Source organism: Toxorhynchites rutilus, chromosome 3 (assembly GCF_029784135.1).
Source record: "Toxorhynchites rutilus septentrionalis strain SRP chromosome 3, ASM2978413v1, whole genome shotgun sequence".
NCBI lineage: Eukaryota > Metazoa > Arthropoda > Insecta > Diptera > Culicidae > Toxorhynchites > Toxorhynchites rutilus.
Window position 1 is genome coordinate 21,659 of NC_073746.1, and position 15,610 is coordinate 37,268.

At 36.2% G+C, this 15,610-nt stretch overlaps 2 protein-coding genes across 5 annotated transcripts; one reads left to right on the plus strand and one right to left on the minus strand.

Moving 5' to 3' along the window:
- Positions 1 to 2,479: 2,479 nt before the first annotated feature.
- LOC129775906 (acidic leucine-rich nuclear phosphoprotein 32 family member B-like) lies at positions 2,480 to 5,188 on the minus strand. The gene is made up of 3 exons (XM_055781134.1): positions 4,925 to 5,188; positions 3,725 to 3,875; positions 2,480 to 3,620 (listed from the first exon to the last, which is right to left on the minus strand). Exons 1-3 carry the CDS (start codon positions 5,027 to 5,029, stop codon positions 3,562 to 3,564), a joined length of 315 nt encoding a protein of 104 aa, XP_055637109.1. The 5' UTR covers positions 5,030 to 5,188; the 3' UTR covers positions 2,480 to 3,561.
- Positions 5,189 to 12,476: 7,288 nt separating this feature from the next.
- On the plus strand, positions 12,477 to 15,186 carry LOC129776882 (protein spaetzle 4). Of its 4 annotated transcripts, none has more exons than XM_055782794.1 (4): positions 12,477 to 13,155; positions 13,322 to 13,835; positions 13,902 to 14,373; positions 14,665 to 15,186. In XM_055782794.1, the coding sequence occupies exons 1-4, from the start codon at positions 13,129 to 13,131 to the stop codon at positions 15,089 to 15,091; spliced, it is 1,440 nt and encodes a 479-aa protein (XP_055638769.1). In that variant the 5' UTR covers positions 12,477 to 13,128; the 3' UTR covers positions 15,092 to 15,186. The 4 variants fall into 4 exon arrangements, with proteins under 4 accessions (XP_055638769.1, XP_055638767.1, XP_055638766.1 ...); XM_055782792.1 differs by having other exon boundaries at positions 12,477 to 12,946; positions 13,029 to 13,155; positions 13,322 to 14,373; XM_055782793.1 differs by having other exon boundaries at positions 12,497 to 12,546; positions 13,029 to 13,155; positions 13,322 to 14,373.
- Positions 15,187 to 15,610: the final 424 nt, after the last annotated feature.

Genomic DNA, 15,610 nt, shown 5'->3' on the forward strand with positions numbered 1-15,610 from the left:
TATATTAAAGTAAAAATTAAGAACAGAGATGCCAGAGTTTATATTGAATATTTGTAAGAAAACTTGGATTTCTGAAAATGTTTGTAAAGTTTGATTCAAAAGGAATTGATCAATGAGTAAGATTTAATAAGCCTAATATGCATCATTTACGTGATGATTAAAAATAAATGAAAATGCTGTACATTTTTAGTTCATTTCAGCAGTAAAAGACTTTGATGTATAGAACCTATGGAAAGGCGTGATTTTCAATAAACGAACGAAGGATTACGACAATGTCCACGGTGCGGGGGGAGGGGATGTAAAAATTGCCCACGTCGACACCTAAATTTTCAAAAGAATGTATTAATATGTATATATTCAAAGATAAATTAAATATGTTCTATCAAAAAGTGTTCTATACTAACTGAACCGATCAGCGTGTAAAATGGTTTAAAAGAACGACACGATTAATATTTGGTCAACTCAAATTTGAAGCATCTATTTTGAATGTGCAATTGAAAATCTGAACACTAGATGTGTGCGTGGAGAATGATTTCTTTATTGTGATTTTAGCGTTCGCTCTATCATCAGAAACTGTAGATACTCATCGGCGACACCAACACCCAACACTTTGTATTCTGCAAATGGTTTAAAAGAACGACACGATTAATATTTGGTCAACTCAAATTTGAAGCATCTATTTTGAATGTGCAATTGAAAATCTGAACACTAGATGTGTGCGTGGAGAATGATTTCTTTATTGTGATTTTAGCGTTCGTTCTATCATCAGAAACTGTAGATACTCATCGGCGACACCAACACCCAACACTTTGTATTCTGCTGAGATTCGGACATACCGGAACACGCGACAACATTGCATGTCAGGGACGAACGGCAAGTAGAATGTGGACAACAAAAGAACCTGGTTTAGATATCCAAAAATAAGCTTACACTACAAACACATACTTTAACCTTGACTGGGAAAACCTAGGGTGTCGACTCAATGACAGAAAAAAACCGCTGATATTCCCTGATTTTCCAGAAAGATTCCAGATGTGGAATAGTAATTAAAAAGACCCTCTCAACCTTGACGTTTCCATGCGAGAGACAGCAGATCGATTTTCAATGGTAAAACGTTCCGTCAAACTTATCCCCCGATAGCAATCTATTCTAAAAAACAAATCTCATGTTAATCCCTACAGTTCTAGTTGCTCATTGCTCCGGTGTGCGAGCCGCCTAAGAGCAACGTTGTAGCTTGTATTATGAAATATTTCATCGACTGCAGATATAAACTTTCCACGAGCTAGTTAGACTTTCACGAAACAAAACTGAAACTTTAATTTTTGCATTTCCGTTTCCCATTACGCAAAACCATCAAACACATTGAAGCTCTAATCGGAATTATTTTTGCTGACTAATTGTAAAGTAATAAAAATAAAAATCCAATTTTCCCTGACTGGTTACATGAAGTCGATACCCTGAAACCAGTTATGCCCCAGTATCAGAGATGATCATGATCATAATAGCAAAACATTGACTCTCGAATGCGCACTAGCTACATCAGTACGCACTCAACATTAACAGCAGCGAAAACTACAATGCCCGACTAGATTAGGACTGGACATAGTTGTCCAGTGTTCATTGCTACGTCTTCTACGAGACCAAATACATCTTCCACAATCTATCAGGGCTGAACGATGGATAATTCGGTATTCGGAAACAAATAAAACGTGCTGTGCTTTTCGAGAGAAGCAAACTTCACTTCTGCAGTGAGGTTCATGATTTACATATTTTTCAAGAGACGAATGAGTCTGCATGAGTTAAAGGGCCTGATCACGAACGTCACTTCACGTTGAAAACATTACATGAAAGGTGTAATTATTTTAAAAAATAACGCTGAAAAACATTTTAATTTAATTTCATACATATTCACTTCACACCCTTTGCCATACATCTATCTTGTATGCCTTCAACGCAGTATTAACCCTTTCATTACGACAGTGTGCTCCGCCGAAGTGCTACCCCTGTACGGAGCACTGCGCCGAAAAGTATGCACATCGCGCTGGTGTGATCGAAGAGCAGTATGAATTTCATGTCGTCTAAAGACGACGCTCGTACACACAGCTCGTCGCGCGGATGTCGTCTATAGACGACACTCGTAACGAAAGGGTTAAAAGAATAGTGTTGACTAATAGTTTGAAGTTAAGGTAACAACATTTATTGATACGGTCATCCTTCGCCATCTTTGCGGCCACCTTGAAACGCTTAAATCAATCAAAATAGTACGAGCGATACTTTGTCCTACTTTTTAAATATACACCATTTTCATAATTGATTCTTGCACTTTTCAATCATTGCAAGACAAAAAGATTTGACAATACATTCATGATGTAAGGGCCAAGGAAATGTCCTCCAGAAACGACTTCGAAGCGAAGGTGTTAATATTCTAGGGAGACGGTTCGGATTTCTGCTTCTTCAATCGAAGATTTAATGATACAAATTTAAAAACACATGTTGTTTATTTCTGTAATACATGGGAGAATGCATACTGTTGTTCACTTGTGTCTCGTGATAATTCGTTCTGTTGTCTCAAATCAATTGCTCAGTGTAACTTACTTATTTTTATTTTTTTTATGGAAACAAAACTACTGCACAGACATGGAAACTTAAATATGAAAATGATATTTTTAAAAAGCTAATAGACCTGCGACAAAATGCGTAATGTGGTCGATTTATATCATTGTTTTGATTCCGTGATCTCCATGCAATTTATCAGTTAAGCATTCATATTCTAGCATGAACGGGTACCGGGTAGATTGTTGCATAATTACTCACTACAAATAGCCAAACATCTCGACATTGCCTTTTTTCTCTCGAAATGATTATGGACTGGCTTGTTTTATTCTAACAATTATCATACAAATTATATTAAGTTGTAATTAAAGGTACAGAACTAAAATAAATATAGAAGCCTTGCAAACTTTCCCGCTAATAGCGCTTCAGCACAATAAATTAAGCACAGCTGTTTTGAAATTTATAGTTAAATTTTTGTTTGCAGATCGAATTTGCTACTTTCGTGAGCTTATACATGTGTACTTATAATGTTAAAGCTTTCTCAATGTATATTTGAATGCTGCACAATGGACGCGGTACTCTCGAGTTTTACACAATTGATTTTTGAATAACTTGACAATTTCGATAACATTTCTGACCACATGATTCAAACTGAAAGAGTTGAATGAAGTATGCATATATAAATCCATGCTGTTTAATTATTATTTCCTTTGCATCAATAATGTTTCACTGGCTCATCTACAAGTGACCTCACAATTTGTTGCTGTTGACTAACTTGTTGATGTAGGGCAATCTTGGATTTATTAGAATTTAAATCAGAAAACTTATACCTGGATGTATTTGTGGTCTATGGTAGGATTTCCTTTGTTGTTTTAAAATATATACACAAACAAATTTCACAATGTTCATGGTTGCATATGCTTATTATTTGCAGATTGAACGCAAATCGAAATAATAAATCACCTATGTCTATTTTACTTAGTCTCACTCTTACTCAGTATCTCATTATTACGCATCCTCATCCTCTTCCTCGCCATCGACCTCATCGCCTTCTTCTTCCTCTTCGTCTGTAGAGAAAAAAATTCGATTATGAAAATGGTAAACACCTTGGGACGCTTAATATGGCGGCAAAATAAAAGAAACCAAAGCGTTTGCATGTATGACGACTAACCTTCAGCTTCTATGTCCTCTTCTTCACCATAGGGAAGGTCGTACTCTTCATCTTCTCCCTCTACCTCCTCACCCTCATCCTCTACATCTTCTTCTTCCTCTCCCGCGCCATTTTCATCTTTCTTCACTTTTTTCGATTCAGCGTTTTTCTCCTGTTGGTAAGAAAATCAAAACAATTTTTTAATTTTGTTTGAATTCATTTTTTTTATCTCTCATATATCATGAAACTATTGTGAAGTGATGTGAATATCAACTGCTTACGATATGCATTACGTGTAGTACACCAAAGTAAAACACATATGACATACACACTCTTTCAAAAAAAACGTGGCTGTGTTACATGATAGCGTTGTTTACACACAAACACATTGCACTTTTCCGTTAGCGTAAAAATCCATAACAAATACAAACTCAAAGAAAGCCGGTGTTTTTGCTTCATCTCATTCTAACCTACATAAACAATCAGTGAAGATCGATGAAATTTCATAATGTCAATTTTATGAAACTAGCTTTTCTCACATGTGCTAATTTTGTACGCTTTAATGTGTCGGTGTGCTTACACACCAATACATAGTTGCAAGAAATTGCCATTTTCACATATAATTCATTCATCTTGATAGGAAAACGATGTTCCTCGAAAATGACGCCAAGCCAAACGAAGGCTTGGTTCATTTCTTCTATTCAGAAACATTTCATTATTTAAATTTGTTTAATACTACATTCCAAGCACCTATATGATTGAGAATTAGAATTTCATTGGAATATATTTCCAATATGATTCATGTTCAACGTGCTTTTGGCCGCCATGTTACAATCCCGTTGCATTCAATTTTTACAATTTGAAACTATATGCGAGAAATTGCAGATGCTATTTAAAGTTTATTCGAAACTTGAGGTAAGTACAAGTGCCTTTGGAGCTGGCGTCATGTTTGCATCATATTTGATTGGAAATGGCGGTGACTGAAACAAGCCATCAAAATCGGAGGGAAATGGCCTGTGGGAACCATCTACCGGCCGGTACGACAGCTATTTCAGGGCTTCAACTAAGACGAGGTGCTACATTCGAGCTACATGCTACATTTATTATTCCTTTTCATACGGTAATGCTTTTATTTTAAGCAAAATCGAAAGAAAAAAAACTAAATGCGATATTCTCCAACTTTCAATGTTCAAGTTATTAAAAATACTCAAATATACTTACATCGGCGGGCCGTTTGACTCCTTTTAATTCCTTGGGCTCTGCTTTCTCGTCGGCGGCGGCAACATTTTCAACCTCAACTTCACTTTTCTTGTTTTCCGAACTCATCGTTATAATATTGCGATATTAAAAGATTATATCAATAATACACAATGCTAGAGAATTGTTTTAAACAATTTCAAGAATAAACTTTGCTTAATGACTTTTGGTATCTTTTCGAGCGCGACGATGCGATCTCAACGAACTCTAAAACACGACTGTGCTGCTGCTTTCGTACGACATAGGGAACGTAACATGGCGTGGAGTTCATTGGAAGCGTCGCTTATACTAGCGTGTTTGATAAAATCTAATTTTGAATTTCCTTGAGCAAATTTTTAATATCAAGGATTCAATGTATGCTTTCTTAAATTTTGGATGCACAGATATACGTTTTTTGAGAAAATTGTAAATTAAAGTTATATGTTTGTTTACCTAAAAAGAGGGATGCATGAGTATACCGATGCGCAAATTTGTTTTGCCGTCATGAGTATTAGTTAGGGGTCGGCCGTGCTTCAGTTGAAAATACTACATTTCATCAGTGCTGATACAAATATGATGAGAACGCATCATAGTATCAGAAGTTCATTTGCGAAGTAAATGTAATATTACAAATGGTTTTTTGATAATTTAACCATTGTAACTTAATTATTATTGTTTTTATACTCGTATATTCATAGCTCAGTTGAACACTTGAGTTAAAGAATAATTGATGTTACCAATAACCTATCAAGGTTAATTCCAGTTTTGATTGGCAGCCACGTGAGAAGATTATCAAATGGAATATATAATTTTTCGGATTAATCACATTTTCAAACGAATATATTGAACGAACAAATTTACTTCTACATTTTTGATATTTTTATCGCCTGAATTGTTTAAGAACATTGGAATATATGAATATATACGTGATTTATGATTATGTTATAAATTGTAGTAGTACTGGAATAATTTTTTTGTCAGACTAATTTTCTCAAGTATTAGTAGTGTAGCAGATCATTATTTTTTTTCATGAATTACATATCATCATGCAGCTAGTACAGTCCCTTATTGTAGCATGTATAACCAACAATGACTATTCCAGCAGAGTGAGTGGGTATCCCAACTGCAATTTCACCCCTTCCTTATTTATTTCCGTTATTTCCAAGCACTAGGGGAAAACAAGTAATAGTCGTCGCTTCGTGGAATGAAGAGAAGTGAGGATTATGTGAGTTTGTATGGATTGAAAATTGCGTATATTTTCGATGTTTTTCTGTTTTATTTCTTCGTCATCTTCTTCCCGCCAAATTGAGAGCCTATCACTTTGTCTCCGCCAAAGGTAGGTGTTCATTTGTTTGATCTATAGCTGTGGATTTATTCACAAGGAAATAGATGAAAACGCATTCGACACATATATCATATTAGATTGAGAACATAGCTAATAGCAATTTCGCACTTTTGTTCTCGATGTATTACAGCAAATTCTTTTATGAGGAAACCTTCGAACACGGTAATTATAAAAAAGGTTAAATGTCAGTCTGTCATCTGTTTTTACATTCAGTTATTACATAGGGTGTTAGGTTACCGGTGCAAATATTTAAAAGTGTGGTAGAGGGATATATTTGATGAAAAAATCGTTATATGCATATGTTAAAGACTCAACTATGATGGTTCCTTGAGCAAGTTGATTTTTTGTGGAATCTGCAACTAATGTATGACCAAGAGAATACTAAATTACGCATGAACTCTAACTTTCATGCTTTCTGCTATTGGCTTGACGGAAATAGCGTACTTTTTGCAGCTAATTGGAGCTGATACGTAGATTCAAATACGCCAGGCTGCTCGAGATGTTTCGATTCGCACCGGCCTGTATACGCAATTTTATTGTGCACTTCTGTGTAAATCTGTTGGATGCGAATAACCCGCTATCTCTTGAACCTGCGTCCTAATGCGCTGATCACCACGCGAAACGAGTGACATCCTAGATTCCAATATCCTGTAAGGCAATTACAAATCTCATATACGTAGGTTGAACAAATTGAGGTTTAAACATGAGCCCTGGGAGAGACCCATGTAAGAGATCCGAAAAACTATCGTGTCTCTGTGAGAAAAATTTGTATGTTTCTCTTAAAGTAAATTATATAAAACAGTAGAAACAACGGATAAATAAAATCGCAGAAAACGCAATGAAGGACTAAAAATGAGATGAAAACACAAAAAAATAGTGCAAAATGAAATCGCAATCGTAGAGAACGCAATGGAGGACTAAAAAACAGGAAGTGGGTTATATCTATGGTATAACCGCAAGGGTGACGTAGGACTATCGTTGATTTAGAGATCATTTGTTTGAAGTTGAATCTAAATCCATTCTGAATGAATGAATAAATGAATATTTGGGAGAATTCGAAAACGAGAGCGTTACGTTGGAGGCACAAGGTTTTATGCATCCAATATAGGATACGAAAAACCCTGAAGAATAATCTTCAGAAGCTAACCTGCTAACTGTACTTGATTGACAAATCACAAACCCAAATGTATTATATGGATATTTTATGGATAGAAAACATTAAAATAAACTCTTTCAAATGAATGTAATTTTAAATTCCCAGAGGAACTGGCAGATTATTTTCAGTAACGATTAGATATTTCCACATTTTCCTCGATACTGGAAGCCCACCTGTGGTTAATGCTAATTCGATAACCATCTGTTAATAGCACTTGCTTGAAACATATTTGGTCACAGTGTTACATGAATAGAAAACATTCAAATAAACTCTTTCACATGAATGTATTTTTAAATTCCCAGAGGAACTGGCTAATTATTTCCCAGCAATGATTAGATCTTTCCGGAACTTTCTCGATGCTGAATGGCATCCAAACGGAAAGAGTTCTGCGCGTGTATGTGTCGATCCTTCGCCGTCCACCTCCTCCAGCACGTTAGGCAACGATGTTGTCTTGTCCATGTCCTCACGAAAAATGAATGTGTCTCACCACCAGAATATCGCTTAAGTATGCTTTTTGTGTGTGATTGAATCGAGAGAAGGTGTGGTTTACGATGGCAATTTGGAAGGCAAACTAGAGGGGAATGAACTCTCTGAGCTCGGAACTTTCGGCGACAGAGCAAGAATCGATTGCGGGCGCATACAATATTGGATACGGAAATATCCTACTGATGGGGAAAAATAATCTTCAGAAGCTATCCTGTTAATTGCGATTGATTGAAAAATCACAAAACCAAATGTATTTGGTCACAGTGTTACATGGATAGAAAACATTCAAATAAACTCTTTCACATGAATGTATTTTTAAATTCCCAGGGGAACTGCCAGATTATTTTCCGGATCTTTCTCGATGCTGAATGGCATCCAAACGGAAAGAATTCCGCGCGTGTATGTGTGTGTGTGTGTAGCGGCTGCTTCGAGATCTTCCCGGGGAACCGTTTGTGGCATCACTCTCCTCCTGATGGATTCCCTTCTGGCCTAAGATGCACAAACAGGCTCTTGGTGACACCGTTCATCCGCGCTTTCATGATAAACGAAGAGCTTCACCACAACAGCGACAACATGCTCCAATCGCTGTTCAATTTGAACTGAGTGGATTTCCGAGCGGCGCTCGCTTATATACCGATTGGTGATTTCAATAGCCTGTTTTGAAAGCAATTTTAAGACTATTGAAACAAGTTTTTAGATCAGAAAGTAACAAGTATAGAACGCGTAGACATTTTATCTTTCGAATGAAGTGTTTATCATACCATTTCGTTAAGTTGTTTAGGAGCTATTATCGCTCAAAATCTCGGTCTCCGGCGTAACGCTTTCGTTTTCGAAACTTTGATTTTACACCCCGGTATAGAAATGAAAGACGTAGTCCTACGTCAAAAGAGCCGTGTGCACCAGTGTACACCAGTGGTCAGATAATGTGAAGGCCATGTCAAAATTTGGAAAAGCTCCTAGAATTACTATGAAACTCGTTTTGACGGATAACCCGCACTGCAATGAAGGACTAAAAATGAGATGAAAACACAAAAAAAATATTGCAACATAAAATCGCAATCCTAGAAAACGCAATGGAGGATTAAAAATGATCCGTGTGCACCAGTGTACACCAGTGGTCGGATAATGTGAAGGCCATGACCAAAACAAATTAGCAAAAGTCTACCACTCACTGTCAAAATTTGGAAAAGCCTCTAGAATCCATTCGCGGATAATCGACATTTTACTGCATATTACTCAATAGAGAGGGCAGACCTTGAGAGTGCAATTTGTCTAACAGGACCTCGGCCGAGACTTAAGTAAAGGTCCCCTGAATGTCCAAGAGGACTGAAGCTATTTGCTTCTTTTATGACACATCATGGGATTGTTCTTGTATAGGTGCGGAATCTAGACAAACCTTCCATGCAAAAATAAAAATCCATCTATGTATATTTCTCACTCTTATTCGTTGAAGAGCGATTTCATATGTTTGGAACCACTTTGCATAAAAATGTGATTGATGTTTCGCTTGACATACAACCCACGAAATTTCATTAATATGCATGTTTCGATTTATCCACATACGGCTTGGTACATTGGTCAATTCACCAATCAAACGTAGATCAAACGAGAAAGGAAGTTATACCCCTTTCTTGTTCGATCGCGTTGAGAAATCGCGTTCGCATATTCTTTCCTGACAAGCTGTTTCCGGAGGTCGTATGTCATGTTGATGTAGTTCAAAGGAGTCGACCCATTGATAGAAACTCTGACGGATAAGTAAATTACCGTTGGGATATTGGATAACATTACACCTGCAATCTAATGATGGCGAATTCGAGCAAAGTAAGAAATTAAGAGCACTTCGTTCAGCATGAGGCTGAGGAATAGGTGTTGCTCCCCCAATGTTCAATGCGGAAACTATTTTTGAAGCTACTCGTGATGGGTTTTACGCAATCTTCCAATCTCCCTCCCTGTCCCTCGTACAAAAACAGGTCTACCTGTAATATAAAAATTGTGGTGAAGAGATCAGTTCAAGAAGAAAGTCATGTTTAGGACAGAGCGAAAACATCACAATTTTTTTTCAAGAAAAATTTGAACGTATCCATTTTTTTAACGTTTGAGTAAAAATAACAGTGAGAATAATTATTTAAAAAACAAACAATATACAATTAAAAATACAATTTCACACAATACAATTTCAAACATAATTCTTGAAAATTATCCTGACACGTTTTGTAAAAATAGTGTTGAGGTGGATTAACAATTCTTCAGAAGAAATATCGACTTCCCTGGTCTCGTTCCAACAAAAATAGTCAGTCTGGAAGTCAGTTGTTTCAGTGTTAGAGACGCCAATAGTTCCACCAATAGGTCCGGCAAAATTAAAAGCCCCCTTTACCAGCCTTTGCTGATGCAATATCTTCGTTCATTTATTGATGTTGGGCTGGACACTATATAATATTCATGGTATGAGCTACGTGTGATAAAAAACACTAGGGCGGCAAAAATCATCAGATAACATGGTAATCGAACACGAAAACGAGTGCAAGTAGGATTGCTAATCGCACCGAGAGTAGGATGACGATGAACCTGTGAAATAATACCTTTTCGTTCCTGGTCGGACGAAAAAAATATGTTGAGATTGAGAAATTTCATGGAAGCCAAAACATTAGCGATGTGGAACGTCGTTTACTTCATCTAATAAAACATTCCTGGAGTGCTCTGAAGATGGGATCACCTAAGTAACAATCAGAAAAAATATATTGTTACCATCCTTAATCATATAAAAGTTGGGCATATTGATTGGTTTCGCTGTATTTTATATATTCGGTTTCTTGGTATTTTCAGGTATAAAAGAGCCAAATTGAATTGTGCGCATGGTTATTTTAACGATTACATATGGTAGATCACACATGACATACAGAATACGGAGTATTATATTTATTACACAATATGTTCAATTGAAAGCCCTATGATTTGAACTCACGATTGTTCTCTCGATAGTCAGCAGACGCGCAACCATTTTATCTAAAAGATCCCCAGTTTCGCTCTCGCCATTAAAAACTACGTTGCAATCGATCAAACATACGAGGTGAACAATTGGTATATAACGCGTCGTTTATTTTGTCCCATTTATTTATTTTAGGCTCATTAGCATTTTAGCTGTAACAGAGCCGAATTTTATTCGTGTACATGTCACATGTTTATCATATCTATAATTAGCACATTAATCAGTTGCCATGTTCGGCGTAAGAGTACTTCCTTCTATACCATTGCATATGGTACATTTACACAGTAGCCATTAAGGCGTAAGAGTATTCCTTCTGATCTTCCATTTTCCAGTTAGACCACCGGACAGCGGGGACAATTCATTGATCATTGTTGAGTTATTTATAGAACAGCAGCCCGATGTGTCTTGCAGAGCAGAGCAGTTGTATGGATGAATCGATCTTATTTCGACCGTGGATCGATCTCCATCGCTGATGATTGTTGCGTGGCCGTAGTTATTCTGTAACAACACAATGATGTTCAATTAGGGCCCTGAGTTTTGAACTCACGATCGATCGCTTACTAAGCGAACGCGCACCCAATGTGGCTATGGAGACCCCCAGGTTGAAATACATGTTGATAGAGATATTACCACCTGCACTGAAGCTATTTTGGGGGAAATTTACGAAACGAACCTTTGAAATAGTTGACTCAAAAATAACCTGATCAACGTCTCAACGAGAAACACAACCAATACGAAGTAATACAATCGAGGATCTTAAACTTCGCCCGCAGACCCTTGTTGTTCCGGAAATTGTTGCTCGAAAATTCTATAATGGATCGGTTGAAAAAGTTCATTTCGTTCCTGGTGAACGAATCTTCGTTGTGGGTTGAGCCAAACGCAAATGTGGAGAAACAGAAGAAAGAGTCGTGGCATTAACCAAAGATGTTAAAACGATTCAAGTCTCAAAATGTGTCAAAATTAAATCTACTAAAGCTACCAAATTCTTAGATTGTTGTAGGAACGGTTGTACGAACCGAATACTAAAGAACAAAACCAAGTGTTGGAAATGGAGAGTGGCCACAAAAAAGGTCTTGGTCATACTGCCATAGAATGTTCCACTTACAAGTTGCCGTTTTGTAATGATGCAACCCTATTCTTCCGTACAATGAGGCTGTTTAGAACAGAATGAGTAACTTTTGTTAAATTGATCATCCTTTTCTATAATTTTCAGATAGTTTATTCGTTGTTCGAATATTTTGATTTTAATCACCGTTATATATGTATGCTGTACAAACAAATATATTATATCATCGGAAAAAAAATATAAAATTAATGGGACAGTTAATTTAATGTATGAATATAAGATGAATTGATCAGGTGTTTTCACTTTTCTATCATATCATTCGAACACGCACGCCAAATAACGATTACGTTTGCAAAGTGCAACGAGGAACGATCAGCTCAACAGATTGACGGCAAAGCGAGAGCGCTACTACTGACCTACTAAATAAACTTCTCCAGTATATCTCCTTTTCTCCCGCCTCTCACAGTTTCAAGTCGTCAGTACCAATATTTTGCTTGGTACAACAGTTAATTTTGAACATTCAAGATGAGCATACCGTGGCTCAACATTTGCTGAACATACTTTCGTTGTAGGAACAGATATTATTTTGTATTCAAGAATATGTGTAATATTTAAAACTTTGTTAAGTAGGAATGAAAGTTTTGGCTTTAATTTCTGCAATATTATTCAGTTTCTTAGGAATTCATATTAAACCAGAACAAATACTAAATGATCAGAAGATCAGTTCATCTATCGTAACTTACTTTTATTTATAAAAGAACTACACACGTGCTTTATGATCTTACTCGATTTATCCACAAGTCTGTGCTTCATTGATATGCTCGTTTCTTTAATTTGTTGAGAAACGATCGAACTGTGCAGAGTGTGAATGGAAAGCCAAGTTGAGAGAGAAGTTTAAAATACGAAGAAATGAAATGAAAAGGAGAAAGTCGAAAGTGTGCATCTTTATGACAAACAGTTTTACATGGGTGCTGCAATATTTTCTTTCAAATTTGCGAAAATTTTGGTTGTTGAATAATTAAACTAAACACACTACCTTATTTTTGATAGATGTGCTCGTTCGTGTGTGCTATAAGCATGGTTTTGAATCTGTGCGTCTTATATAGCCCCAAAGCCTAACGTTAAATGAGCATGATAAATTGCTAAGGATATGAATCAACGTAAACGAATGGATTCGGTAAGCTTTAAATTATCCTGAATAAAAAAAACATGAATTTTACAAGTTAATCAACCGTTGGATTTAATATTAACGTCAGAAAAAATGCCTGTTTCCTAGTCTAATATTGGGTGTGATTTGAATATTTTTTTTTGTGATTTTCGAAATGTATTATTTCTATTTCCAGGTCGTTATACACCCGCTCATTTTCATAGTTATTATTCCTGTGTTAACTATCAATGGATATGGGTATGATTCTGCATCATCTTGCGACCCGAATGCATCAAGAAAAGGTCGATCGTCACAATTACTGAAGGCGATTCCATGTGATTTGAGCTCTCAAGCTTATTGTAACTTGCCGGGAACTGCATATCCTTGGCATGCCGTTCGTCGGTTCGTTCACGAAAATCAAGGCCTGATGCGAAGGATGTATGGCGATATACGACACATATCTGTTCTCAAAACGGAAATAGATAATAATGAAATTGATATAGATGACATATATCATACTGCTGAGAGATACTCTAGAATGGATACTAGTAAAAAAATGAAGCATATTCACCCTGTACAATTTGAATATAGTAGGGATAAAAGTAACGATCTCATTACTGAGCCACATTTCAGACCAACACAGAAAGTAACAACTTCGAAGACGCCAACAAAAGCATCAACAATGACAGGTTCACTACCCATCATTACAGGTACAAATTCATCAACAAATGTCACAAGTGAACATAGCATGAATCTATCTCTCGGTTCTTCTACAGAATCAAATGAATTTTTGGTCGTGAATGTTACAGAAGATATGTCTGTGAACTCTAAAGAACATGATAAGATCGATATGAAGAAATTATCATCTATTGCTAATTTAGAAATGAGTGATGGGTTACTGAATAATATTTCATCTGGAACTGTATCTACCCCAGAAAAAAGTAATGAGAATGAGTCAATTCAGACTCAAGAGATTCTATTGAATATGACAAATGACAATTCTAAAAACCTTGATGCAACCACTATTTCACCAGCAGATATAAAAAGAAAAGACAAAGAGAGTGAAAACTCAAATGATTCATCGAGTGAAAATTTGGTTAATTCTTCCGAGCCAGTAAGTGAGTTCAAAGATGAAGTAAATCCTGCGGAAGCGATTAAAAATACTGCAAACGGATCGAAAAAACAAGAAGGTCAGCTTTTTCAGGACACTGCCCAAAAAGAGACGCCAATGTTAAACGTAAGAGGAGTGTAAGTTCCTATGAATATCAATCGAATTGTAGCTGAGAAATGACTTTATTCCTTGGATAAAAGAAAAATAAAGCGCAAAAAAAAATATACACACCCTCTGATTTCTATGGGTTTAAAAATTATAAAATTTGAATATTTCTTCACTACTGTAATACATGATTACCGAACAAGATTTGCCTTGTCATCTAGCATAAATTTGGTTATTAGTTATTTTGAGAATGAAGTCTTGACAAGGCAATGACACTTTTATAAATATAAAACATTTTTAATATTTTTCTTTTCATATTTTAGAAACGCATGCCCCGTGAAGGAAGAAGTTGTTGCACCATTCTGGGCCAATAATACAAGAGGAGAGGTTCTTGCGTTGCTCAATCTTTATCCATTTGAACAGTATGTACATTGGGAAAAATGTGCCTTCGAGTTTAAACAGATGTATTGTCGGGAAGGATGTCGTTGTGAGCAACAATATAGACTACATCGACTGCTGGCATATGATCCGCACAATGAATGCAGAGGAATTTTTTCGGATTGGTTCAGATTTCCTTCGTGTTGTATTTGTAAATGTTATGATCTTCCCTTCGATTTGCGAGTTACATCCAGAAGCCCGAGGACAGCATTGGACGAATCTATGCAGTACGTCGAGGATGAATTGAAGAACGCTATATATGATCATGCAATTGAGGAATGGTACCGGCCTAAAGATGTTGAACCCCCATGATACAAAAAAAATTTCTTTCAGAGCAAAATATCTGATAATTTTAAGTAACCACTGGCTACATACTAGATTACTAGTCAAAAAATCATACATTTGAATTATATATGTTTTGTTATTCGATGACACCCCGAAGTTCTCGTTCTGCTATTTCGTAAGGTGTGAATGATTTACTCGAAGAGCACGATGTTCTAATCACACGGTCTCCCCACCAAACCGCAAACACTGTGCTATCATGATAAAAACATGTTGCGTAAAATTATATGTTACCTACGCTTTTATTGTTTTTTATATTTTACAGCTACGCGCAGGAAATTCGTGATTCAGACCATCACTCACCACTTGCTTACCATATGCTTTTAATTTTCTAATTCTTATTTTTTTATATTTTTATTGAAAATTTATAGAATATATAATACATAAAGTGACTCAAATTTGAATTCGTACACCACCACGCAGAACCTTTTTTCACCACTTTTGAAAGTCGAAAACAAGCTTTTGAGACATTCTATTTAGATAAAATCA

Excerpts from the sequence above, each read along its gene's own strand:
- LOC129776882 (XM_055782791.1), top strand. The coding sequence starts at position 13,129 with ATGAATCAACGTAAACGAATGGATTCG. Across the intron at positions 13,156-13,321 it reads AACGTAAACGAATGGATTCG|GTCGTTATACACCCGCTCAT; the intron begins GTAAGCTTTAAA and ends TTCTATTTCCAG. Across the intron at positions 14,374-14,664 it reads ATGTTAAACGTAAGAGGAGT|AAACGCATGCCCCGTGAAGG; the intron begins GTAAGTTCCTAT and ends TTCATATTTTAG.
- LOC129775906 (XM_055781134.1), bottom strand. The coding sequence starts at position 5,029 with ATGAGTTCGGAAAACAAGAAAAGTGAAGTTGAGGTTGAAAATGTTGCC. Across the intron at positions 3,876-4,924 it reads GAGTCAAACGGCCCGCCGAT|GAGAAAAACGCTGAATCGAA; the intron begins GTAAGTATATTT and ends TCTTACCAACAG. Across the intron at positions 3,621-3,724 it reads AGAGGACATAGAAGCTGAAG|ACGAAGAGGAAGAAGAAGGC; the intron begins GTTAGTCGTCAT and ends TTTTCTCTACAG.